The 27,685-nt window shown below is 39.5% G+C and overlaps 1 protein-coding gene across 3 annotated transcripts; it reads left to right on the plus strand.

The window, feature by feature from the left end:
• Positions 1 to 462: 462 nt before the first annotated feature.
• Positions 463 to 26,988, plus strand: PCYT2 (phosphate cytidylyltransferase 2, ethanolamine). Of its 3 annotated transcripts, none has more exons than XM_063293308.1 (13): positions 463 to 610; positions 5,435 to 5,523; positions 14,894 to 15,055; positions 15,515 to 15,581; positions 16,133 to 16,217; positions 17,467 to 17,511; positions 20,024 to 20,162; positions 21,055 to 21,137; positions 21,255 to 21,332; positions 21,935 to 22,000; positions 24,081 to 24,146; positions 24,808 to 24,896; positions 25,884 to 26,988. In XM_063293308.1, the coding sequence occupies exons 1-13, from the start codon at positions 531 to 533 to the stop codon at positions 26,002 to 26,004; spliced, it is 1,170 nt and encodes a 389-aa protein (XP_063149378.1). In that variant the 5' UTR covers positions 463 to 530; the 3' UTR covers positions 26,005 to 26,988. The 3 variants fall into 3 exon arrangements, with proteins under 3 accessions (XP_063149378.1, XP_063149379.1, XP_063149380.1); XM_063293309.1 differs by lacking the exon at positions 463 to 610 and adding an exon at positions 8,083 to 8,137; XM_063293310.1 differs by lacking the exons at positions 463 to 610; positions 5,435 to 5,523 and adding an exon at positions 11,550 to 11,613.
• The last annotated feature ends 697 nt before the right edge of the window (positions 26,989 to 27,685 follow it).

Below are 27,685 nucleotides of genomic sequence, written 5' to 3' on the forward strand. Positions count from 1 at the left end.
TTCCTAAATTAGAACTGGAAATAGTATATTGGTGGGAAATTTGTTTGGTAGATCTGTACGCCTGCTGGCTTTTTCACTTTTTAGGATGAGTTTTTATGCACCGTGGAAGTGCCTCAACTACCATTGAAACATGGATGGCTGCTGCACGTAACAATTGTGCAGCAGGGTGTAATTCTGCAAGAAAGTTATGTGTCTTCAAAAAAGCCACATGCAGTAGATGAGGGAAATAGTGTTGACGAAAATTCCCCGTCTTTCAATAAGTTGCGGCGTGGGCAGCAGAAAACTACGACTATCTTCAGCCCCGGATGATCAGGCGTCGGTTCAGCAGCCCTGAAGTCCGCTTGGGGCCTCGTTTCAATCCGAGCGGCTGTTGAAGGGGGCGGGCCCTGAGGGACGTAACGAGCCTGTCGTCGCGCGGCGGCGCTTTCGGCAGCTCCGGCTCCTCCCTGATCACGTGGCGGGGAGGTCCTGACCAGCTACAGCGGCGAGATCAGGACGGCAGCTGACTGTCCGGCACTCGCCTGCTCAAGATGCTGCGGAACGGAGCTGCTGGAGGCGCCTCCCCTTTCAGTGCCGCCGCCCGGCCTGTGCGCGTCTGGTGCGACGGGTGGTGAGTGTCCGTCCAGAGAGATAGATCTTGTAGTTGGGAAGTTTCTCTTGGCATTTCTATGGTAACCGCTGTCTAGGCGTCCCTTCGCCACGGCGTTGAGTGGCTGCCGCTCCGAAATAGGTCCCCATGGCAACGCCCCTCACGCTTCCTCCTCCTGTTGAACGGCTCCTCTTGTTTCCCTGCAGCCCGGCTCCTGGCTAGTGTGCTGCTTCTCGCCAGGCTTTCTGGTCGGAAGCATTTCCTTCCCACTAGGTGCTCGTTCATGTAAGCCTGGGTTTCTTTTGCTGTCAGAGTCCACCCGGAGGTATGGTCAGAGTTGTAGTGCGCCAAGATCTGGAGAACCAACCAGAGCTAAATTTACTGCAAAGCTATGATGGTGCTGTGTGGTGTGGTGTTGAATCACGGAAGTGTTTGCTGCAGGCTCATCTGAAATTGCAACTTTTGGCAAGCACCACTTGACCTCTTCTGCATTTTTGGTGGAGTCTTTTGGCACAGCTTCACTTGGGTGATGCTTGAGATTTCTATCTGCCAGATGTGCTTATTAGGACAAGATTTGTAATATACCTGAGCATGTGTGTGCAAGCAGTAAAAAAGTAATAGGAAGGCAATAGGCATCAACTGAGTTTTTGAGATGGGCTGACTTCAACTCTGCCAATCCCACAGTCAGGCACTTGGCAGCAGTTCCAGTGGTAGGTGGGTAGCTGTGTATAATCCATTCTTGTTGATTTCTCTTTGTCTTCTGATTTTCTTGTTCCTGAAGCAGGCAGCCTTTAATAAACGAATTAACCCATATGAAAGGACTGGGTGTTCTCTGTACTATGTCAAAAGGACTTTGGAGTTTAGATAGGCTTATAAACATGAGTTGCCCACAATGACATACTTTGAGATTATTTAATGTTCTGGGAAGCTTCCATGTTTAACTATAAAACAGTATGTGTTTATAGCTACTCATGTTTATTACCACTGGCCTAACTTAACTATTATTGCAATGGGTAAAATTTAATGGGCCTAACTTGTATTTGTAAATGGGTAGGGATAGTGTAATAATTGAAACCACTGCAGGAAGTAATATTGCTCTCCCAAAACTTTGTAGAAATAGCCTGTTTCCTGTTACTTTTTTTCTGTCAACATACATAAAGTCAAGAACATGAATGTTGGAATTCAACATATTTTATATTATTGAAGCTTCTATAGCTACTTTTGTAGCATGAAAACTGAGAGTTTCTTTTATTTCTGTTGTTTTCCTGATTGATATTTAAATCCTAAACAGGCAAAATCTGACTCTTATTTAAATACTGTTTGAATAGAATTGTTTGCTTCCATCTAGATAGAAGGTACAGCAGTAACTTAAACAAGCTATCTATTATATTCTTCAGTTACTTATTAAATTTGTAGCCGGCTTTATGTCCAGATAACTCAGCCAGTTTCACCAGTTTAGTGCCACATAGAGTGTTGGACAAGTTCCATTGTACCAAGGTCATAATTAAATGTGGAGAGTACCACATTTGGAAAGGCTGAACCTGGTCATCATTCATTGAATTATTCAGTAGTTGCCTACAGTAGAGAGATAGCTATTGTGTTAAGTTCACTCAGTCAATGTTATCTCCATGATCACATTGGACTCTGGAATTGCTTCCTCTATAATGGCTGTCTCTGAAAGTAATATCAATATTTTTCATGCACACAATTACTACAAAGAATCTAACTGGCATAAACAAATTTACTTCTATTATTTCCTCATTACTACTACTTTTTGTAGTTATACAAATTTGTAGAGGGTTTGTTTGTTTGTTTTGCTTTATAGTAGCTTATAACACAACCCTAGCAATGTAGACTTCTTAGCATCATTATAAAGCCCTTGGTAGAGAAGTATTCAGTATTCCCTAACATGATTTCTTGGGATACCCTGATCTTGTCAGTCCTAATTTCAGACTGAATCATCTGAACAGCCATTCATTTTTTGCTAAACTTAGGCTCATAATCATTTGTTACCCAAATTAGCATAATGGTGGCAGCACCTGTCCAGTCTTGGCTGAACTTGAGAAAGTTAAACAGAGTCATATCTGGTTAATTCTTGATTGGAGCCATCCAGAAATTCTCAAGACTGTAGGCTAGACTGGAAAGTCAAAAATAAAAAAATCCTAGTAAACAACTTCTGCACTGTTGTCATGAAAACAACATGCGTGTTTGCCAGTAGTTGCCAGGAGTCACTTAATATGAGGGACAGAAATATATAACATTTGGGCTTGTGCAGATAACTACTGTTGGAATGCATGAAACAACAACTGTATAAAGAGAATCAACAGCCATGGAGTTTTGCAGCAGCAGCAGCATGAGACCTTGAATTTCCTTGATTTTTGTGAAGGGGAAAAAGGAATAAGACAAGCCAGTCAGTATTTATTGCCTGAACACACTGTAAGGAAAATAGTTAAAGTTATAAACAGTCAACAGTAGAGTGCCGTTTGAAGGCAAAAGTGATATATTGGAGGTGCCAGCAAGATGAAATCATAATGGTAAATCTAGGGATATTCAAGCAGTTTGCCCATGTTTCAATTATCCCGTGGAGTTCAGAGATGAAGTGAAAATATGTAGCAATAATTTATTGAGCCAAGCTAGACTAATGTCTAAGAGACCTTTCAGCTTTGGTGAAAAAGTTAGAAAGGAAACAAATTAGTTGAGGCCATACCAATCAATGAACAAAATGGAATCAGACAAGAGAAAGTAATCAACAGCACCAGTAGTATCAGGAAGATGAGGGAAAATACTGTATTTGGCAATGAGGGTTCATAGAAGATGTATTTATTTATTATAACCATGTGCCTCAGTGAGTCCAACATCCTATAGTTTTTTTTTCTTGGTGCATTTTTAAACTGCAAATGCTGCTAATGTCAGCAATATCCCAGTTGGGTTACAGAGGAAGGGGACAAATGGACCTGGAACTGTTCCAGATGTTGTCATGGAAACTGGATTTAAAGTCATATGACTCCTGGAAGATAACCCCTGGGAATGCTGGCACCATGGCTCATTCTGAATTGTAATATGATACAGTAGCTTTGTGCCCCATTAGAAACTGCTTGGCATTTGCTGCCATCTGGGCTATAGCCAAATTAAACCTGAAAGACTGAAGTTCTCCTGAAACTGTATTCTCATTTTATTAATGTGTAATCCATCTTTCCACTTACACACTTTCGTTCTTTAGCTTGAAAAAAAGATAACCTGTTGTTATCTTAGCAAAATAAGGTATCCTGTACAGCATTAATTACCTTAATGGCATATTTATTTGTAGAATGCTTTTACCTTTTCCCCTTCATTTTCTCTTTCAAATCATTATCAGCCAGAGAAGCTGCACCAAATGTTTGTTTGTTTGTTTAACTCAATTTTATAATAGAAATGTAATTGTGGAAACTCAGATTTTATTTGAGGTGAATTTTAAGATGACCAAAAAATACACTAACCTTCTAGTTTCAAGAGCTTTCAATAGGGAAGTTTTAAAAACAAACTGAAAAATGTACAGCATTTTCATCAGTTAGGTTTGGATGGAATTTGGGAATAATAGACTATGGATATGTAAATTGGATTCTATCTTATACAACTCTGATTTGTTGTACCCAGGAATCTCCCAAAGGTTGTTGGGCTTAAGAAATATGCCATCAATTTTACTTGCCCAGTTTTGAAAATATAAAGTCCAACCCATTTCCATCCTTAGCTAAGACACTCAGATCCTTTGAGAGGTAGAAAACAGAAGAGAGGCAAAAACTAGGCAATATTTATATTAACAAAAAGAGGCAATAGCCAAATCAGGTAAAATTGCCAGAAAGAGTGTTATGAACATAAAATTATAAGGAATGAGTCCAATGTATATTGAGTTTTAAAAGTTCTTTTTCAAGACATACACTTAAGTATTTTGTGAACACTATATTGATCAAATTCTATTAAACTTCTTTTCCGGATGGAACATTAATACCTGGATCCTATAAACAGTTTAGAAGGACTTTTTTTCTTTGTTTTCTTTTCTCAGAATTCTTGATAGCTGAAAAGGGGGTTGGATTTAAAGAATTTTTCCTGTGAGGCCCGTTTCCCATTCACTCTGCTCTTTATTTACTGATCTCCTGTTATCCCTGAATCAGGAGACTGAATATTCATATGCCCCTCCCCCCACACAATGAAGGCACATCAGTTCAATATATTACTGATGCAGCTGAGGGAATGAGAATTTCTGCAACTATCACAATTTTACTTTTCCTTTCAGGTCAGAAAAGGATTTTCAAGATCAAAACATATTTGGACTTTTTACTTGTGGCTCTTTGGGAATACTGTAAATGTATCTACCTGCGCTGATAATATACATACTTTCCACTTACCAAGTAGTAGAATGTACATTATTATAGATGCTACAACTGAAGTCAGAATTTGAGGTGCAGAGGAATGAGAACAACAGAAAAAAACGTAATGGTTAAATGTCCAGTAATATAATCAGAAATAAATTTATGCTTTGCTGCTTGTGAGTAGTCAGGTGAGATAAGGGGAGCAAGGGAGGGGAAATGATGAAAGAGCTTCACCATTGCAAGGCAAGCTCCACCCCTTTTGTATGTGCTTCTTGACAATGTACAAAAAGGGGCAGCTGAGGAAAGTTTCCACTCCTGTAGAAACCTCTACTAAGCAATGTTGGTAGTACTGCTGAGTAAGCTCTTTGTTTAATGGGGCTGTGATTGATGTTCTCTGCATGCTAATGGTGGAATCTGGTGAAAACAAGCGTTAACATGCCAAACCCTTTACAGACGTTTCTTTGTTATTTTTTGTTTTGTTTTGTTTGTTTCCTTGTAGCTATGATATGGTTCATTATGGACACTCCAACCAGCTGCGACAAGCTCGTGCAATGGGAGATTATCTGATTGTGGGAGTCCACACAGATGGTAAGGAAACTGCATTGCTGTTTTCCTTTTTCTTTTCAGAGGTTCTGCTAGAAAGAAATGCCTTGATGCCTCAGAATAATTTCTAAAATTGTGATACAGCATCATATTCCCTTTAGCCAACATATTTGGTAATATAGCCAGACATTGTCATCTGTAATCTACAAAATTCCATAGTTTCTGGGGCTGTATCTGGATCTTGGCCTGTAGTACAAGAATTTAAGTGGTATGGTCGAACTTCAGGTGGAGATAGATTGATGGTGTAAAACCTGCAGCCTCCACCAAATCTTGGGTATATCTCCAAAGGTCTCTCCAGAAGTTTGAGATGAATTTTATTTTTAATATGGTAGAAGGAAAAAATATTAAATACACCAAGACTAATAATAACTATATTTCATTTCATTTAAATTAATTTTTAAAATTGTCTTCATGTTTTCTACCTGTTTGTCCACATTTCAGAAACTGGCCTTGGTAGGTCGGTCAAAGATCATGTGCCATCCTTGGTCCTCCAAAGTTGTTCATTCTTGTTTGAAATGTTTTTTTTCTTTTACGTTTTTCATTAGATCTTATAAAGACATTGCAACTGATAACATGTGGTAACAAACTTACATATAAACTTACACTATATAACACTATTATAGAAAATCCTACACAAATAAAAGGAAAAATCTAAATGAAGTGAAGAAAAAAAGAAAACAGAAAAAGAGTGAAAGAAGAAATATATAGAAGAAATCAATAAAAAACAGAATAAAAAGGAATCCAAGATTTTGAGATTCTATTACTTTTATACTCAAGAGCCTTAATTATGTATTTATAGAAATCATTATAATTAAAAGTTAAAGTTAAACCTAGACCATATGGTATCGTCTGGTCTGATCTTGCCTCTGTTGAAGCAAAGCTGGTTCAAAGGCTGAGTTTTGACATATTTTACTGAACCAAAATTTAGAATGTGGTACATAAATACCTTTCCAGGAGTACATAGTCATCACCTTTGCAGCATTCCAGGCACAGTTATTCCAGAGGTTTTCATAAATTATTAAATCCAGTTTTTCAGAATATACTTTAACACGTTGACATTTTTTAACATTAACTTCCTGCCTAGAACCTGGTTCAGCATAGTATTAGTATATAACCAGTAAGGAATTATCAGTGGACATGAGCACAATGTGTGTATTAGAGTTCCTTCAAAGGTATTACATCTCCAGCATAAAAGGGATAAGAGCCAAGCTTTTTTAAAGTCTTTGGGGAGTCCAGTAAGTCTGAAGAATTATTTTTTGCTGAATTAAATGAGTTTTTAAATTGTGTTCAACATACTTAAATCTGTTTCAACTCTATTCCATATTTCTTGTATATTATTCAAATTTATTTTTGTTAGCATTTGCTAATACTAAATTGTTGATTAAGTCTCTATAAATGCTTTTTCCAATATATCAGCACTTCTGGAATTTCAGAAGCTGCTGGGGCATCAGGGCCAAACAATGAAACTAAAAGTGCTTTAAATGTGTATACAGGTGGTCATCGCTTAACAACCACTTGTTCAGCGACTGTTCAAACTTGCAGTGGTGCTGAAAAAGTGGTACTTATGACTGTTCCTTGGAGTTCTGGTCATTGCAGCATTCCTGTGGTCACGTGATCGCAATCCAGATGCTTGGCGCCTGCCTCACAATTACGTTGCAGCATCCTGCGGTCATGTGGTCACCATTTGCTGGCTTCTGACAAGCAAAGTCAATGGGGAAGCAGGAGGTCACAAGTGACCACGTGACATCTTCACTTAATGACCCATGATGATTCACTTAATGACGGCAACTGGGATGCTGGAATTGCTGTTGCTAAGCAGTGTAGTCACGTGACATCATGTTTTATGACCACGCCACTTAGCAATGGCAATTCTGGTCCCAATTGCCATAGTTAACCAAGGACTACCTGTAGTACTATTTGGCTGTATTAGGTAAGTTACATTCCTTTGGTAAAACTTCAAGGATTTTGAAGTTACCTACTTACAACTTGTTAGTAATCCCATTTTCAGCTCAAGTTCTCCCCCAAAATTCTTTTTACAGCCGTTTAAATAGGAATTATTCCACAATGTCAATTTTTCGTAAGAGTTGGAGTCAAACCTTAATTTTCTTCCCAGTAGAACCCATATGTGTTTAACCACCTTATGTACTAGGAAAAAATAACCAAACTCCTATAATAGTTAGAACAATAGTTAAGAGTACCAAATAATAGCTTTGAAGTTGAGCCCATAACAGTAAATAATCAATAGTTTTTTCATCCCAATATCTTACCAAAGTTTGCCCAATTATATTCTTTTAAATTAGGTAGGAAAAAAGGAAAAATTCACTAAAACTAAAATTGAAAAAAAAATGGCATCAGTGACTCCCAGCTAGAACATGACAAAGGCACAGAGACCCCATTGCCTTCCTCCTAAGGAAGAAGGGGAAAAAAGAATAAAGATAAATAAAAAGATGGGGGGGCATATGTTCCCCCTACTTTAAGTGTATTTAAACCAACATACCCAATCCTGTCTGGATACAAGAGCCATACTTTCATTTTTCTTTTCAGCTGCTGAGGGTCATGGACCATGATACTGACATGGTGACATCATCAGAGGATTAGGGTTAGTAATTTTCAATCCTTTTTCTTTTTAAACTTCAGCAAAGGATCGTTACTTTGTCGTGGTGCTGGAGCTTGAGCACCTCAATGACGCCATGAGCTAAACCGTGAAGGGCCACCCAAGACGGGAGGGTCATGACAGAGAGGTCAGACTAAATGCGATCCCTGGGGAAGGTAATGGCAACCCACCCCAGTATTCTTGCTGTGAAAACTAAATGAATCTGTACAACCAGAGATATGTCGGTATACCATCGGAAGATGAGACCCCCAGGTCGGAAGATGGTCAAAATGCTACTGGGGAGGAACAGAGGATGAGTTCAACTAGCCCCAGACGTGATGACGCAGCTAGCTCAAAGCCGAAAGGACGGCTAGAAGCCGATGGTGCTGGTGGTGAACGGCGAATCCGATGTTCTAAGGATCAACACACCATTGGAACCTGGAATGAAAGATCTATGAGCCAGGGCAAATTGGATGTGGTTATTGGTGAGATATCAAGATTAAAGATAGACATTTTGGGCATCAGTGAACTGAAATGGACTGGAATGGGCCACTTCACATCAAATGACCACCAGATCTACTACTGTGGACAAGAGGACCACAGAAGAAATGGAGTAGCCTTCATAATTAATAGTAAAGTGGCTAAAGCAGTGCTTGGATACAATCCAAAAAACGATAGAATGATCTCAATTCGAATTCAGGGCAAGCCATCTAACATCACAGTGATCCAAATATGCGCCCCAACCACAGATGCTGAAGAAGCTGAAGTAGATCAGTTCTATGAGGATCTGCAGCACCTACTGGACAACACGCCTAAAAGAGATGTTATTTTCATCATGGGACACTGGAATGCTAAGGTGGGCAGTCAAATGACACCTGGAATTACAGGTAAGCACGGCCTGGGAGAACAAAATGAAGCAGGACATAGGCTGATAGAATTTTGCCAAGACAACTCATTCTGCATAACAAACACTCCCAACAACCTAAGAGAAGGCTTTATACATGGACTTCACCAGATGGGCAACACCGAAATCAGATTGACTACATCCTTTGCAGCCAAAGGTGGCGGACACCTATACAGTTGCTAAAAACAAGACCTGGAGCTGACCGTAGTTCAGATCACGAACTTCTTATTGCACAATTTAGGATCAGACTAAAGAGATTAGGGAAGACCCACAGATCAGCTAGATATGAGCTCACTAATATTCCTAAGGAATATGCAGTGGAGGTGAAGAATAGATTTAAGGGACTGGACTTAGTAGATAGGGTCCCGGAAGAACTCTGGACAGAAGTTCGCAAGATTGTTCAGGAGGCGGCAACAAAATACATCCCAAAGAAAGAGAAAACCAAGAAGGCAAAATGGCTGTCTGCTGAGAGACACTAGAAGTAGCCCAAGAAAGAAGGAAAGCAAAAGGCAACAGTGATAGGGGGAGATATGCCCAGTTAAATGCAAAATTCCAGAGGTTAGCCAGAAGAGATAAGGAATTATTTTTAAACAAGCAATGCGTGGAAGTGGAAGAAGACAATAGAATAGGAAGGACAAGAGACCTCTTCCAGAAAATTAGAAACATCAGAGGTAAATTCCAGGCCACAATGGGTATGATCAAAAACAAAGATGGCAAGGACCTAACAGAAGAAGAAGAGATCAAGAAAAGGTGGCAAGAATATACGGAAGACCTGTATAGGAAGGATAACAATATTGGGGATAGCTTTGATGGTGTGGTCAGTGAGCTAGAGCCAGATATCCTAAAGAGTGAGGTTGAATGGGCCTTAAGAAGCATTGCTAATAATAAGGCAGCAGGAGATGACGGCATCCCAGCTGAACTGTTCAAAATCTTGCAAGATGATGCTGTCAAGGTAATACATGCTATATGCCAGCAAATTTGGAAAACACAAGAATGGCTATCTGATTGGAAAAAATCAACTTATATCCCCATACCAAAAAAGGGAAACACTAAAGAATGCTCAAACTATCGAAAAGTGGCACTCGTTTCACATGCCAGTAAGGTAATGCTCAAGATCCTGCAAGGTAGACTTCAGCAATTCATGGAGCGAGAATTGCCAGATGTACAAGCTGGGTTTAGAAAAGGCAGAGGAACTAGGGACCAAATTGCCAATATCCGCTGGATAATGGAAAAAGCCAGGGAGTTTCAGAAAAACATCTATTTCTGTTTTATTGACTATTCTAAAGCCTTTGACTGTGTGGACCATAACAAATTGTGGCAAGTTCTTAGTGGTATGGGGATACCAAGTCATCTTGTCTGCCTCCTGAGGAATCTGTATAACGACCAAGTAGCAACAGTAAGAACAGACCACGGAACAACGGACTGGTTTAAGATTGGGAAAGGAGTACGGCAGGGCTGTATACTCTCACCCTACCTATTCAACTTGTACGCAGAAAACATCATGCGACATGCTGGGCTTGAGGAATCCAAGGCTGGAGTTAAAATCGCTGGAAGAAACATTAACAATCTCAGATATGCAGATGATACCACTTTGGTGGCTGAAAGCGAAGAGGAACTGAGAAGCCTTATGATGAAGGTGAAAGAAGAAAGTGCAAAAGCTGGCTTGCAGCTAAACCTCAAAAAACCAAGATTATGGCAACCAGCTTGATTGATAACTGGCAAATAGAGGGAGAAAATGCAGAAGCAGTGAAAGACTTTGTATTTCTAGGTGCGAAGATTGCTGCAGATGCTGACTGCAGTCAGGAAATCAGAAGGCGTTTAATCCTTGGGAGAAGAGCAATGACAAATCTCGATAAAATAGTTAAGAGCAGAGACATCACAGTGACAACAAAGGTCCGCATAGTTAAAGCAATGGTATTTCCAGTAGTAACATATGGCTGCGAGAGCTGGACCATAATGAAGGCTGAAAGAAGGAAGATCGATGCTTTTGAACTGTGGTGTTGGAGGAAAATTCTGAGAGTGCCTTGGACTGCAAGAAGATCAAACCAGTCCATCCTCCAGGAAATAAAGCCAGACTGCTCACTTGAGGGAATGATATTAAAGGCAAAACTGAAATACTTTGGCCACATAATGAGAAGACAGGACACCCTGGAGAAGATGCTGATGCTAGGGAGAGTGGAGGGCAAAAGGAAGAGAGGCCGACCAAGGGCAAGGTGGATGGATGATATTCTAGAGGTGACGGACTTGTCGCTGGGGGTGTTGACGATCGACAGGAAGTTCTGGCGTGGGCTGGTCCATGAGGTCACGAAGAGTCAGGAGCGACTAAACGAATAAACAACACCCAATAATACTCCAAACCAATTCTTATTGTAGAAGGTGGCTGGATTTATATATCTTACTAAGCTATGAGTTTGAACTATTTGTTGAATAAAGCACATTGACTGGGTTCACATATTGCACTATTGAAGCAGGAATAGGCATCCTGTTTGGATCCAAGAGCCATGCTTTCATTTTTCTTTTCAGCTGCTGAGGGTCATGGACCATGATACTGACATGGTAACATCATCAGAGGGTTAGGGTTAGTAATTTTCAATCTTTTTTCTTTTTAAACATTTTTGGCAGTTTGGGTTTTTAAGTGAAATTGGTATGCTAAACCTATTTTCCAATATGGAAAATCACATTGCTGATTGTCTTTAAAGTGCCACCAAATTTCAGTGGCATGACTTTTGGGGCGCTTTGTGAGTCTGCAAAAGACTGCCATCAAGCATAGTTTTCAAATTGTGGAGCATACACAGTACACTAAACCAGATCAAAACAAACTACATTTCATCTTAGAACAATCTCAGAGCAATCTTATCTTAGCAGTCCTCTAGTGTGAGTTCATTCTTTATACCATTAAACTTCAATAATACGTAGCACAACAGCTGAGCCCATAGAGAAGAAAGCTGGAGGTCTCAATACTTCTCTTCCTGAAGCTGTATAGGTCTTCACATCCTGGGCCTACCCCTGCTTTCAGGTGGAAACTTGGTAATTCCCAGTGCCACAGCCTACCTTCTAGAGGCATTTCACTGGCATTCACCCCCTCACCTCAGTGTATGAGAGGCATAGGGCTCTCACAACCTGTGCTGCCTTTCTAGTGAGTAAAACAGAAAAAATATTAAGAAGTTGTAATGCTCCCAGGAGACCACAAGACATACTAGTCTACTACAAATAAGCATTCTACCACAATTAACAGAAGTATGCGGCTGAAAGGTTCAAATTAATCATTATAGATCAAAAAAGATTCTAAAATTATTGTCTCATGCACAAACGGAGGATATGCATAAAGGCTGAAGTACACACAATTAACAAACTTGTACAGAATAAAATAAAAAATCAGGACGCTTCAACAAACCACAGTAAAAGAAAGATGAAGCAATGCAACATTCCTAGCTCAATGTTTTTACCTGTATTTTACCCATTTAAAAAAAATTAAAAATGCAAACATTAAATAATTTCTATATTGCACCTCCTTGCATGTAGTTCAAAGGTGTGGGGCAAGAGGATTCACCCCTTGCTCCCTCACCCTTAGGAGACAGACCAATCTTATAAGACATAAACGAAATCAAAGTTTTTTTTATTTTTAATAAAGCTGCTATTTTTCCACAAATCTGAACAGCTCTTTAACTGATCTCCCTCACTACTGAAATCTGGCATTCTGGACATTTAAAGTTGAAAATGATTTCTGTAAGTTATCTTTTCTTTCTTTAATATAGTTTGATTTTGTTATAAAGAAGTGGCTTCCAATCTTCTTCACAGCAGTTATAAATACAATTTTATTTTAACATCTCTCTCTCTAAAGTTGCATCATGTCTCTCTTCTTTCTATAATATATCCTGTCTAATAAAACCAAAAATCATAAGTTTATTTGTGTACTTAAGACATTTATATAGCTGCCCATCTTATATTGAACTCTGGGCAGCTCCCAACCAAGTACATTTTTTTCTTTTTTACACAAAAAGCCCATAAGGGGCTTCCAGTCACCAGTAAATGTAGATACTGTCTTTTCTCTAATAAGTCAATACAATAATCTTGCTGCAGTTATCATATATAAAAACAGTGTTCCATGGCTCTTTTCTAACTGTTTATCCATCAGTCCCAGGAGGAAAAGTTCTGGTTTCAATTGAATGTTAATCTTTAAAATCCTCTGAATCACTATATGTATTTGAGCCCACCATTTTTTAGCTTTTTTACACATCCACCAGGGGACGCGGTGGCACTGCGGGTTAAACTGCTGAGCTGCTGAACTTGCCGATCGGAAGGTCAGAAAGTCGGCGGTTCGAATCTGCGTGACGGGGTGAGCTCCCGTAGCTAGTCCCAGCTCCTGCCAAACCTAGCAGTTTGAAAACATGCAAATGTGAGTAGATTAATAGGTACCGCTTCGGCGGGCAGGCAACGGCGTTCCGTGTAGTCATGCCGGCCACATGACCGTGGAAGTGTCTACGGACAAACGCCGGCTCTTGGCTTTGAAACGGAGATGAGCACCGTCCCCTAGAGTCGGACACGACTGGACTTAATGTCAAGGGAAACCTTTACCTTTACCTTACACATCCACCAAGCATGATACAATGACCCTTCTTATTGTTCACATTTCCAACATAAATATGAAGTACCTTTATACATTTTGGATAATTTTTCTGATGTCATATACCAATGGTACATTGTTTTATAAAAATTCTCCTTAAGATTATAATACAATGTAAATTTCAATCCTTTCAACCACATATTTTCCCACTGTTCCATTTGTATATTATAATCAAAGTTTTAGCCCATTTACATTCTTTGACTTGTTCTTCTGTTTCAAATTTCAATAAAAGTTTATACATTTTAGCAATTACATGTTCATCATTTGTATACAATTCCATTTCAAATTCTGTCTTACATTGTTCAATACCATGGATTCTTTTGTCTACTTTAAATCTTTCTGGTAACTGTAAGCAAGAAAACCATTGACAACTATATCCCTCTGCCATCAGTTGTTCTCTTGATTTTATTTTATATTCCCCTTGAATGGACTTTTTGCTTTCTGAGGACTTCAGTAAATTAATTCTGGGGCTGCTGAGGAGATAGACAGAATCCCAGTCCTTTCCCCAGCCTTGGTCTATAGCTTTTTTCCTCCTCCAGTTCCTCCTTTGTCTTTCAAAAGGATTCAGATTTTCTATCCCCAGACTATAGGGAAGAGCTGGGATATTTCTGCATCTATGTGTCAGAAAACCATGACTCCTCATTGAAATCTGAATTGACAATCTGGCATATAGACTGGCACTCAAAACATGTTTGGAAGATTTTTCATTCTTGGATGGTAACCCTAATAGTAAGCTATGTTATTTTGCTAGAATAATCAGTATTTATGTTTGTTCTGTGTTTGAAATATTCAAATTCAATGCCAAGAAAATCTGTACTCACACAAGCTGCTTTCTGAATGAGCAGTATAATTAAATAAACATGAATGTACATGTGCCTCATAAAATGTTTTTTTTTAATTAATGTCACTAGAATTATTATAAACAAAGCATCATGGTACTCTTTCCAGCAATTGGTAATCAGAAGTATCGGAAGTATCTTGTCTAATCAGGAGAAGAACAGCAAAGCTACAGAATCTTTACCGTCTTTTAGTACTGTAGAGTCGGAGATTGCTTCCTGGGGCAAGCCAAATGTGAGCCTTAATTGAAGCTCACTATGGAATTTTTAAAGGCTACCCAGATTTTTTTTTATCACTCCTTCTGCAGGAATTTGTGGGAAATTAAGAGGTGCATAGGATATACACACAGGCCTGATAATCACCTCTTATTCTTTCTTCTTTTTATTCTAAATCTTAGATGAAATATCCAAACATAAAGGTCCCCCTGTCTTTACTCAAGAAGAAAGATACAAAATGGTGAAGGCCATCAAGTGGGTAGATGAGATTGTTCAAGGAGCTCCTTATGTCACAACACTGGAAACCCTGGATAAATACAACTGTGACTTCTGTGTACATGGGGGTGAGTTCAGAGCTCAATGTATTCAATTATCTATATCTATCTATGCTAAGAGTCTGCTTTACTGGTTAAAATAAATAGTAAAATCATTTTGCTATCTTTGTTAATATATATCATCCTCATTTTCTATACTACTTTTTATCAGTTGCACAACTGATATAATGTGATCAAGCCATAAAAGTATGGGTTGATTAATAGCACAATGCTTTTGAGAACAGAAATAAAATGGAGATCAACAGTGCTTGCAGAATTGCATTCAAGTTTCCAGCAGCTGTGCAGCCTGAGCCTTCCCACAGCATTGCTTGATCCATTGTACTGATTATCTTCGAGAGGAGAAGCCCTAGCAAAAGTCCTTCTTCGTTGTTAGAAAATACAACCTTCCTTGCACGCCTCTTTGCCATAATTAAAGTGCATATTGTAGGAATCTGCTCCAATTTATCAGCAGTGATTTTTTTTTTATAGATGACATCACACTTACTGCAGATGGCAAGGATACTTATGAGGAAGTGAAGAAAGCTGGGAGATACAGGTAAAGTCCTATTTATGTTGTTCTGCTCAAAAATCCTGAAATGCCCTGTTAATTTTTTCATTGCATCTGTGGCTTGCTTTTCCTCTATAAATTTCAAATGTGTATATATTGTTCCCTGGTGGTCTGTTCAAAAACTCTGCCATTGCGCTTCAGACATAGAATTATATTAGACTCTTACCCATTAATCTGGTTTTGTCCTTAACTCTTGTGCAGCCATGGCATATATCAGATGAAAAAGTGAAAACTGTAAATGATTTAATCCAAAAGCAATGAAACTTATTAGTAATATAACAGGAGGGGTTGAGGAGGGAAACATGGGAAATAGTGGTTTAGTGTTCTGTATCACCAACCCCACAATTAGGAAGGAAAGAAATGGGTCAATTTCTTGCTAAAAACTCAACACTTTAAAAAAAAAGTAAGAAAAAAAGTCTGCCAAGATACCCTCAGACAAGTAAAAAGATTTAGAGTGAACATTTAGAGTTAACATCCGCTAACATTGTGAATAGTGGTTAGCAAAATTCCTATCTCATCTTAAGCTTGTCTTGTTGCAGGGAATGTAAACGCACCCAGGGAGTGTCCACCACCGATCTGGTTGGCCGGATGTTGCTTATGACCAAGGCCCATCACAGCAACATTGTAAGTGAAAAAGCGGCTTAGAGAGTTTTAAGGTGCTTCATTTCCTTCAGTACTCTGAACTGCTGATGTATGAGTGCTTTTGGAGCAGAGGGCAGTAATGGTTTTGAGTTTTTCAAATCAATCTTGAGGAAGTTTGCAAGCTCTCTAATTATTCTTTGATGTGTTCCAGGATTACTGCTGCTTGATACAGGCCTTTTAGGCAGCAGATGCCAAAAACAAAGTAAACGTTTACGTTTAGGGAAGTGCTGTTTGAAATGGATACAATGCACATCAGATGTGCTGCAGAGAAGGAAAGAAAATAACTTACAGCAGAAATGTTGTTATGTGGATCATCAGATAAGGGTAGAACTCGGGAAGAGGAGGTCAGGTTGCATTGCTTGGCAAATGGATCAAGATTTAATTTAGGTCAGGGGCATTTATGAATACTGATACAAGAGTGTTAAATTGAAGCAGTTTACTAAATGGACAATTGGGCTAAGAATATACTGTATTTAGTCTGTGTGTCTCTGTGGCTGAAGCGGGAGGGCCACACTGTGCTTCTGAATTATTGCTGAGCTAGTTTCTAGAAGTGTGTAAAGTATCTGTCCTTTCCACAGTCAGGCATTTCATGCAATTCACCTCACTGAAGCATGGAGGCAATGTAATTCACTTTGCTGAGGCATTCTGTGTCTCCTTAGGCCTCATCCGGCAGTTCCAGTAGCCCTAAGAGGGTTTGGAGTGACATGAACGAAAGTAATGTGGCAGTTTTGCTTCCTTTTAGGGATGGATGGGATGGAGACAGAGTACACACTGTCTTGTCAAGCCCCTTTGCTCAAGGCCTGGTTAGAAAAAAGCATGCTTTCGAACCTTTGCACAACTGTACCTTTTTCACTGAGAGGTTTTTTTTACGCGGATGTAAAATGTTTAATGAGAACCGGTTTGGTGTAGAAACTGAGAAACTGAATTCTAATCCTGCCTAAGGCACAGAAGCCTGCTGGGTATCTTTGGGCCAGTCACTCTCTCTCTCAGCCCTGGGAAGGAGGCCATGGCAAACCACTTCTGAAAAAACACTGCCAAGAAAACTGCATGGACTTGTCCATATAGTCACCAGGAGTCAACACTGATCTGAAGGCAAAAAAAAAAATTAGCGACCAAATTTGAGGAGTGGCAAGTCCAACGTACCTAATTTAGAGCTCCATATGTTCTCTTCCTTAGCTCAATGGGTCCAGTGAAATTTATTTACCATTAATATGTTCCTTTTCTCTTTTAGGCTGAAGATACAGATTATCGGAAGCATGCAGATAACCTAGGGAAGGTAAGAACCAGCACCAGCAGTCACGTCACAGATAGGCCCTCCACTCCATGAAGTTTATGCTTAATCAGAGATAATATGAGAATTCTAACGGAACTATTCCAAAATTTAGAGTGATTAGAGTAGTCTGATATTGGTGAGCTATCCATGTAAAGTATTTGTTTCTTCACTGTTATTTTTTTAGAATGTAAAACTGAGTTCAGAGATTGTCTGATTATTATTATTATTAGTAGTAGTAGTAGTAGTAGTAGTATGTAAGCTGCTCTGGGAATCTTTCTTGCAAAAGAAGTTCGATCTGAAAAGCGGTGGAGTTTGCACAGCAGTGTTGGAACACTTGTTTTGTCCTTTGCTCCCCTGCAGATGCTAATCTATGGAAATATTTTCATGATACCAATAGATGGAAATGTATTTATAGAAATATCTGAATCATTAAAAGAAAAATTATTTTATTTTCTGTTTTTATTTAGAGACGCTTATAAGAGGACAAACTTGTAAGCATGGATATCAGAGCCGTTTTGTAATCAAGGAGTTCAGGTGTCATTATAGCTAGTTTCAAGCTTTGCAGAGGTTTCAAGGAATATCTGTATAGGACATCCAGATATACTTGAAATATCTTTGATATTTGGCCTCTTCTTTATGATACAGAAGCACTATGTAAGAAATTACTATTATGCCTGGAAGAACTGTATAGCTTTATATGTCTTATAACAAATAAGTTGCTCTTTGGCATCAGAGTTGTAATGAGCATGCAGTACATGAGATTGTTGTACTAAGCTGTAGAAGCAGTCCCAAAGAACGCCACCCGGTGGAGCTAATCTTCCTTTCCACTCTGAGCAGTTCCTGGCACTTATTGTGCATATGTTAAATTATTTTTGGTACAAAAATACATAAAGTAGTCAGAACAAAAGAAGAGGGAGGTATATATGGATATGTAAAATCTTCTAAAATGTAGACTATAAAATTATCAAATATTAATTAAAAATAGCAAAACAAAATGCAGAATCAATTACTATATTTCAGTGGCATATATGTAAAAAACAAATCACTTCAAAAGTCAGTCCATGAACATGTGAAGAGTGGGTGCTTGTTGTCGGTGTTTGGGGTAGGTAGCTGTGTTGTGAGAGGTCAGGAGATACAGGTAGGGGGGCTTGGGACAGAGGAACTGGGGGGGGCTGGGGGGAGAGGTGAGGCAGAGGGCAGTATTGGTATAGTGATCATTCTAAATCCTTTGACCAAAAAGATTGACATTGCTCATTAGGTATTGCTGTCTTTCAAACTTTCTAAATAGTGTCAGAAAGGCTTTAAGCACATGGATACATATTACCATCTCTATGTATCCATGTGCTCAAAGCCTTTCTGACACTATTTAGAAAGTTTGCAACTTATACAGTGTAGCTTTAGCAGAGTGCCCCCTGTGAATGTTCAGGGTCAATTTTTGTTGACTTGTTGTAACAGACCTAAAAGGAATTCTGTGCCACAAAGAGTTCCAATGAGATTCCTAGAGTTCAGATTCCAAATAATTCTCCCAGAGTCTTAAGGCTTTCAAAAGAAAGTGTTTTATTTAGCATCAGAGATTCTCTTGAATTTGAATGAAGATTCTCTGAATGTTAATGGTTACAATTAATAAATCAAGTGTACATAGGAATAAATTGTTGACCTTCTCATTTGAAACAAAGTTGGAACTTGTGATCAGTCCTCTTGCAAAATATTTTCCATCAGTGAGCATAATTCTAATTCTATGAAATCCTCCGCCTTTCCACTCCTTGTATTGAATAACTTTACTGTCATGCTTTGAGAGGATAATCATGGTATACAAGTAGAGAGTTTAACAGTTATCTTCCACTTTTCTAATCTGCTATAGTAAGTGTTAAAGTATCTATGCAGCAATAGATATTGATCCCTTTGGGTCAAAAATAAATGATATTGCCAGACAGTGATCAGTACTAGCCCAGTTTGTACCCTGAACATTATTTGAATTTCTGATTAAATGAATTCATTGTTTCAATTGAAAAGCATAAAAAAATTCTGATTTATTGTGTCTAATCTTTCATCATGCTTTTGCTTATATTGTATGATTTACTAAACGTAGAATTTTTCTATAGTTACGTGTAAACTAAGAGAAAGTATGTATAAGACCAAGTAATAGGCAATGGAATTTGAAATAAAAATATAGGAAAAACAGTCATTTTGAGTACATCTAATTGAGTATTTGGTGGTAATCAAAGATGTCATGACTTCAATTTTGTTTTAATTTTGCTCTGAAGAGTATTATGGTTATGTTCCTTTAAATGGTGCCAATTCTTTATGATTATTATCTCTGAATGTATACATCCACTTGGACTGGTCTGTTAGCTTTTTGTGGCAATTTCTGGGTCTTTATCAGTGCTGGTTAATATAGAAGTTATTAGAATTAACTTTTTAAAAATATTTAATTCAAATTGCATTATATTGGAAGAAAACTGAGCAAATAACTTCAATAGTTGCCAAAATATTGAACTTGTTCTTCTTTTTCCAGTGCCCTAAAGGCCATAGTCCCTGGACCGGAGTTTCTCAGTTTCTGCAAACATCTCAGAAGATCATCCAATTTGCATCTGGCAAGGAGCCACAACCTGGAGATACCATAATCTATGTGGCTGGTGCCTTTGATCTCTTTCGTATCCTGGATTTGTTTCCTTTTGGGTGGAATGGAATTAAGAGTTACTTGCAGCAAATTAGGAAGTCCTGACACCTTTTTCTGGAACTGCCTACACCCCATGTCTTAACCAGTTCTTCAGGTTTTTTTGACCACTGAATTAGAAATGCTAAACCAAGTTCTTCCAACTAGCAACTTAGGCTAATATATCTTTTCTTTATCTAACAGTACAGTGTACTTTTAGCTGAGAATTCTTAGTGATTTGTCCGAAGTTCAAAAGAATTATAACACAAGCATGTCCACTGTCTCTGTAAAAACCTTGTGTGATAAGAGATTTTACTTTAATCTAGGAATGTAATTTGAAAAAATGTGACACATATAGCCTTCCTCAAGAAAATGGAATGCTACTCTTTTCAAGCTGTATTACATCCTCCAGTGGGAAGACTCACCCCTGATAATAGCCTCCAGTAGCCATGCTTTAAGCAGAATCTGCCATCTCCCCCCCAGCCCCCACAGAATAAATCTGGCTCTCTCTCTGCCTTCCCACATTTTGTACTTACTCATTATTCAACCACTATTTTGTGCCTTACCCCTCAGTCTTTAGAGTATGCTGGATAAATGTTCATTCATTTCAAGCATAAGCATAACTTAAAAAAAAAGAAAACTCAGAACGCAGATTCTAAAAGTTGCAGTGTGACATGCACTTGCCAGTCGTGTTGGGCTAAGATTCCTGCAATCGGTTCCAGAACTATTTCGGAGCATGAGCCTTGACTGGTCATTGTAAGTCTTGCAAACTACAACCACTGTGAGCTACTAGGGAAAGAAATAGAAGGCTTGTGAAAAGCAAAGGACATGTCTACTTCTCATTGGCTTCATGCGGTGCCGGAGGTTTGCTTTCTTAATGTATACATTAGATGTAGGTCATGTGGATTTTCTGGAGAGAGTGCACCAAATGGCAAAGCGACCTTACATAATTGCGGGGCTGCACTTTGACCAAGTGAGTGTCAGTTCTGTAGTGGCTGGTTGGGGGATTATTTAATCACCTTCACCTGCTGGGGAGATGGGAATGTAGTATCTCATCATGCTGATGCTAATTGCTGTGATTTAATTGCAGGAAGTTAATCTCTATAAGGGCAAGAACTATCCCATAATGAATGTGCATGAGCGAACCCTCAGCGTTTTGGCCTGCAGGGTGAGTATCTGGCCAGAATCATTCTCTTCTAATTAGGATATGGAGTGAAAGCAGCAAATAAAGCCAGTCATCCTGAAGTGAAGCAGGTCTGGGCCTGGTCGTTGATCTAGCGACCTAAGAATATTGCCTTAAGTTCCATGAAAGAACTGCAGGGTAAAAACAAATGCATTTTTAAAAACTTATTTCCCAAGAAAAGAAATTAATGTTCTTCAAAGTTTTCCAAACTCCTTAATTTTTGTAAAACAAGTAATGAAATAATGATATGTTGGTGTTCCATTATATTTTGGCAGCTAATACTTAGGCTGGGATAATAGGGAATAGGAGATAATGGTGCATAAATCTTGGTCAGGAGCTACCCAAGCATTTCTGGACATTTCATAAAAGAGAGACTATTTTTCTTTGGTGGAACTTGTAGGTCACGTTTTTTGTGATGTCAACCACACATAATGTCTTTGATCTATATTATTAGTGCATACCAAAAAAGTAAGTTCTCATTACCTAATGGAACCTTTCAATGCTGAGTTCTCTAACTAAAACAATAATTGGTAGACATGTGGATTGTGTAGTTATGGCTGGCTTTTTTCTCTCCTCCCTGCCCTTAGTATGTTTCTGAAGTAGTGATTGGAGCTCCCTATTCAGTCACTGCCGATCTGCTGGATCATTTCAAGGTGAGGATGTCTGACCCCTCTCTTTCTCTCTGTGTGTGTATACACACACACACACACACACACATGTAGTTTTAGGTATATAGATCATAACATACTCTTAATGGTGGAAATGGCATCTTGGGGCTCTTAGGCAGGGTGGGGAAGTTATCTTTCTGTTTTCGGTGTCTCATTTGCTTGTAATCTTGTTCTAACCTACAAGAGCCATGGGGTGTGTAGCAGTGGTGCTGTGATATCACATGCGGGTGCAGGGCCAGAATTTCTACCTTTTCCCATTGTTTGAAGGTATTTTTAAAAAAGTGTTTTGTTGCTCATTTTTCCTTCAGATGTGGAAAATTGCACTGCTGTTATTTGTTTAGCATCAGACTGGGTACTCAAGGGAATACCACCACCAACAAAAAAGGACTAGAAGTTTGCCCACCCCACCTCCACACTGATGTTCAGACAATTATTACAATGGAGGAACAGCAGTAACTTCTGTTTTACCTTCTTCTGAGACCTTACCTCTAATCTCAGTAATTTTGCAAAACATAAGAGCGGGGAGGAGATAAGATTGTGAACCAGTTTCTGTACCTCTCTATATCACTCTAAAATAAAGCTTTGTGATTTCATTAATACGAAAATTAATAAAAACATTTAGGAACAGTATACAACCATTCAAAACCTGCTTTTGGAACAAGGAGATAAATGTTGTGTATCATGTACAGGTAGTCCTTGACTTATGACCGTTTGAAGTTACAGTGGTGCTGAAAAATGGACTTCGAGAAGTTATGGCCATTGTAGCACCCCCATGGTCACAAGATCAAAATTTGGGCGCTTGGCAGCCTGCCCACACTTAGACTGCAGGGGCACTTCAACTCCCACCATCCACCTATCTCCCCCCATTTCTGCCCTTTGGGCCACCCTGCCCCCTGCCTTGCGGTGTGGCAAGCAGCCTGGAGAGTCTGCAGGCGCTTACAGCATGCACTCTGCAGCTCATGTTGGAAACTGCTGGCCATTTGTGAGGGTTTCTTCTTCCTCCTGCAAAGCCCCAGAGTCGTAGCGTGGTGCAAAGCCCAGCCTGGCCCAGCAGCATGGTGCAAAGGGGCTTCTTGATGCCAGGCCAGGCCAGGGGCAGGCTGGGCATGCTTCATCAGCAGCAGGAGCAAGAGGACAGCAAAGGTCAGGTGGGGCGGTAGAGCGCAGCGTGGCAAGGGCAACTGCAGCTGGGACTGGGCTAGGGCGGCTGAGGCTTCCAGGGTGGCTTTGCACTGCAGTTGGGGCTGGGAGGGACCAAGCCCAGAATGGCTTGGATTGGGTTGGGTTCTCGGCTAACAACCGGTGTAACTTGCTTAAAGATGGCAATGGGGAGTGCCAGGATTGCTGTCGCTAAGTGACGCGGTCACGTGATATTTTGCCTAACAAACGCATCACGTAGTGATGGAAATTCTGGTTGCAATTTTGGTCATAAGTCAAGGACTACCTGTATACTGTGCTAGCTTTTCCAGCTATCACATCAACAATTTTAGACATGTCTGTAATAGCATTTCCAGTTGAGATTTTGGTACCCAGTTTCAGCTTTTCTCAGGTACTGCTTGGAAAACTAAAGAAACAGATAAATTAGTTTGACATATGATCTGCTGGACAGAACCAAAAATAAACATAGTGCAGCCCCTGATTGTTCTACAACAGCCTTTCCCAACCTGGTAGCCTCCATATGTGCTGGACTACAGCAATTCCAGCCAATTGTAAATCAAGCTACCTGGTTATTCTGGATGTTGCAATCCAACCTATCTGCAGGGCAGCAAGTTGGGGATGGTTATCTGAAACATTTCCTCCAATGCTCTGAAAAACTATAACCTGAACAGTAGATATGAGGTGAGGCTACTGCATCCAGACGAAAGTTGGGAAGACACACACTTAAGAGCATTTGCCAATATATAATGGCTTCGATAATGGACATATTGCCTATATCATGTAGGTGAATTGTACCTGCTGTATTGTGGCACAACATACATGTGATGAATCACCTCTTAAGATACAGTATTACACTCCAGACTAAGAAGGGCTAAAGGAGGTGGTGATACTTTTTCTTTATGTGTAGGTGGATCTTGTGTGCCATGGGATGACTGAGGTGGTACCTGACAAGGATGGATCAGACCCATATGAGGTAAGAATTACAGAAATCTATTTTTTCCTTATCTGGACCTCAGGTCACAATGCATGACATGGAAACAAATTTCTTTCAGGCGTTTTTAAATGACTGTGGCCAAAAGGACAGTAGGATCATAGCTTATAGTTTGTGAAGTTTGAGCTTTCAACTTTGTGACCAATTGTGAATTGCTCATTGCTTTCTTTCTCCAACTCTAGTTGTCCTATCAACTCTTTCTACGCTATTATATATGCACCCATGGAGCTTTTTTGACCTGTTTTGATAAGAATCAATGCTGTCTTCCTGAGAATGTCTGTAAAGCAGGGGTAGCACCAAAAGCGCTAATGCTATTTTTGGCTCTTGAACATCCTTGATTTGGATGGGGCATTCTGGAGTCACAGTTCCTGAGAACTGATGGCATAACTTCCTCCATGCAGAGATAGCATAGTACAAATCCTATAAAGTCTTTAAGGTAGCTGGCAAAAATAAAATAAAAGAAATAAAATAACACCCACCCACACACCAAATCCAAGGGAATCCTCCTAAACCCACCAGTTTGCACCGCTGCTCTGCCAGCTGCAGCCCCATGGCCAGTATTAAGTGTGACCCCTGGCCATCACTCTGCTGTAAAGAGAGTTCTCATCTCTCATTTCATTCGTTCTGTTCTCTGTATCTACAGGAACCCAAGAGACGTGGTATTTTCCGGCTGGTAGACAGTGGCAACAATCTTACAACTGATCTGATAGTGAAAAGAATAATTAAGAACAGGTTAGTTGCTCGTGACTGAGTAATTTTGCATATGGTATGATAGGGCCTTGGTTCTGCTATTATAAACTCTTCATTCACCCAACCTATCTTTTTCTGAACCTGCACTAAGCCTGTTATATTACCCACAAAATAATAATTTACAGAAGAAAGAAGGAAAAACCTACACAGAATTGTTCTGTTTTGTTTGGGGGGATTTTTTGGTTTCTCAGTTCTGAGAGCTGCAGTGAGTGTGGTTACATTTTTCTAATTGTCTTTGCGCTGGGGATGGGAGTGGGGGCAGTCTTTAAATAGTTACATAAAACATTAAAGCATATTAAAGTAACCCTTAAACAGTAGAAAACCATGCAGCCACTTCTGAATGTTTTGCTACTGAATTTTGGCAGCTTGGTTTTGAGGGCTGCAACAATACATTTTGGAGGTAATATGCAGCCCACAAACCATGGATTGCCCACCCCAATCTATAGTTAAACAACTGCAGTTCTGAAGATGTGTCTGTAGTTTACAGTATCATGCAAATGCTCAAAATTTTCTTATAGTTTCAGGTCTACATTAATCTAGACATCATAGAATTCCATTGCTGCCTGTATTAGCACAGTGTACTCTAAGTTCCTTAAAATTAACCAATATTGCAACCAGAATACATTTCACAAATTAGGAAGAAATCATGGTAATTTCCATAACTTAATTACTCAATGTTTGGGTTTGAAAGAGGAAAGGGTGCTTTGGATCAGCATGGGTACCTTCTCTGTATTGAACAGCCATTTCGTAAAGAGCCATACTTTTCCTGGGGCCATTGTACCACCCAGGACTTTGCTGGATCTGAAGCACCCTTGGCTGCTTTCTGAATACAGTACACCTGATTTGTAGAAGAAAATTCTCAGAAACATCTCAGAGCAGACATAGGAGCACACCAGAGTTCCCCAGCATTTTGAAAAAGTGCAGTGGAATTAAATCTCCATACAGTTATGGATTTCTTGGTTGTTGTAGGCTGGAATTTGAAGCTCGGAATCAGAAGAAAGAAGCAAAGGAACTGGCTGTACTGGAGGTCATGAAAAGAAAGGAGGAAGCAGCCCAACAGAAGACAGGTCTAAGGGACCAAGAGAGTTAGCATGGGGAAGAGTGCAGCAGAATCCTCTTCTGGAGCTGCAAACTTTTCCTGGAGGATAGGACACTGCTGCCCATCTGAATTAGGCCTGTGGTCACAATTTTCCTGGCTTTAAGTACATCAGCTAACCCATAGGGAAGAGTCAGGTGGATGCTGCTATCTAGTTAGTTGGGAAGTTTTAAGCATTGTCCAATAACCAGTTTTCATTTTAATGAAAGTTAGCAATCTTATGTGGGCTTTATCTTCTGGCATTTCTGACCTACGGGAACTAGGGAATTGGGAATCCTCTCAGCTCACCTTCTGAAATTTATACATCTCAAAGCTTCTCTTTAATTTGTGCCTGCCAGAGATAATTTTCAAATATATCAAGCCATCCTTTCTGGATTCAGGGTTCTTTGTCAACAGTTGCTGAAGTTTGGCTGGATGCCACTAGAGGTTGCTCCTTTTCCAGGAAACAGGATGCAGCCAACCTTGCCACTATAGTTCCCAGCTAGGTATACCTGGAAAGAAAGAACTGTAATCATATACACTGCCTTACATCTGGTGCATTCAGAATCTTTTCAGATTGTAATTGTGGAAAGAGTTCAGTGGGCTTCTCTAATTTCAGATAATGCTCTCCTTACTTTGTGTACAGATAAGTCTGATGAAGCCCATAGCTAAGCAGGAGGGCTGCAGTACTAACTGCTCCCATAGCAATTACCATGGTGTAAATCTTCAGAGATCTCACTTTGGCTGAAGCTGATTTTCAGAAGCTCCACATGGACCCTGGGTAACATCCTGGGGAAGCTTATTGTCCCTTGTATGTAAATGCTTTGTACTGCTAACATTGAATGCTTTGTGATGAAGCTCATTGCCTGAAGTTTCTTTCTCACACACAATGGGGGACACATATGAGGATTGGGCTTTTTCCCACCCAAACAGTCTCTTTTCTATCTTTCTCTTGTACATTTTTAGACATGGATATTAATAAAATGTTGATGATTTGCATTTACAGTTGAAGCCTGAGATTAAAGCTAGAAGGACTGAGAAAAAAAATAGTTGAAGCTTAACCAAGCTTACTGAGAGAGGCAGTGCTTGAGGAACTCCTTGTTGGCAGAGTGCTAGAAAGCCTTTGGCCCAGGAGAGATCAGAAAAGTCACACACCAGGCATTTCTATAAAAATAATTTTATTTACAGAAAGCAAACATATTTAAAGGCTGTTTGCTGAGAGGAGAGATTTCTCTCAGCTGCATATTCTCTGCAAGCCTACACAGAAGGGAAACTGAAACTAAAACAAGTCCAGGCAAGTTCCTCCCCTTAGGCAATGCAACCATTAACACATGAAAAGGGGACAATTAAATTCAACCTCTTCACCCGCCAAAATGATTAGTTACCATAGTAACCTTAATCTGTAGTAGAAAACATATTAACACTCCCTTTTTTATACTACAGAATAAGATGCAAACCAATTTTCTTTGACAACTCTGTATGTCTTTCCATTCACAAGATTTTAACATTATCTCCCCTTTGGTTTAACAGAAAGCTACCATCCTTCTTCCTGTGTATTTCCAAACCTAGGTAATTTGTTACAGTTCCAAGGCTTTTTAATGTGAAATGGCTTTTCATGCAGGCTTCAAAATCAAGCCTTTGTTTTTCTGTTGGTGTGAACAGCAGCAAATCATCAGCATAAATGCACAGATACATA

Source organism: Candoia aspera, chromosome 2, assembly GCF_035149785.1.
Source record: "Candoia aspera isolate rCanAsp1 chromosome 2, rCanAsp1.hap2, whole genome shotgun sequence".
Taxonomy (NCBI): domain Eukaryota; kingdom Metazoa; phylum Chordata; class Lepidosauria; order Squamata; family Boidae; genus Candoia; species Candoia aspera.

Excerpts from the sequence above, each read along its gene's own strand:
- PCYT2 (XM_063293308.1), top strand. The coding sequence starts at position 531 with ATGCTGCGGAACGGAGCTGCTGGAGGCGCCTCCCCTTTCAGTGCCGCC. Across the intron at positions 15,582-16,132 it reads AAGAAAGCTGGGAGATACAG|GGAATGTAAACGCACCCAGG; the intron begins GTAAAGTCCTAT and ends GTCTTGTTGCAG. Across the intron at positions 24,147-24,807 it reads ATGGATCAGACCCATATGAG|GAACCCAAGAGACGTGGTAT; the intron begins GTAAGAATTACA and ends CTGTATCTACAG.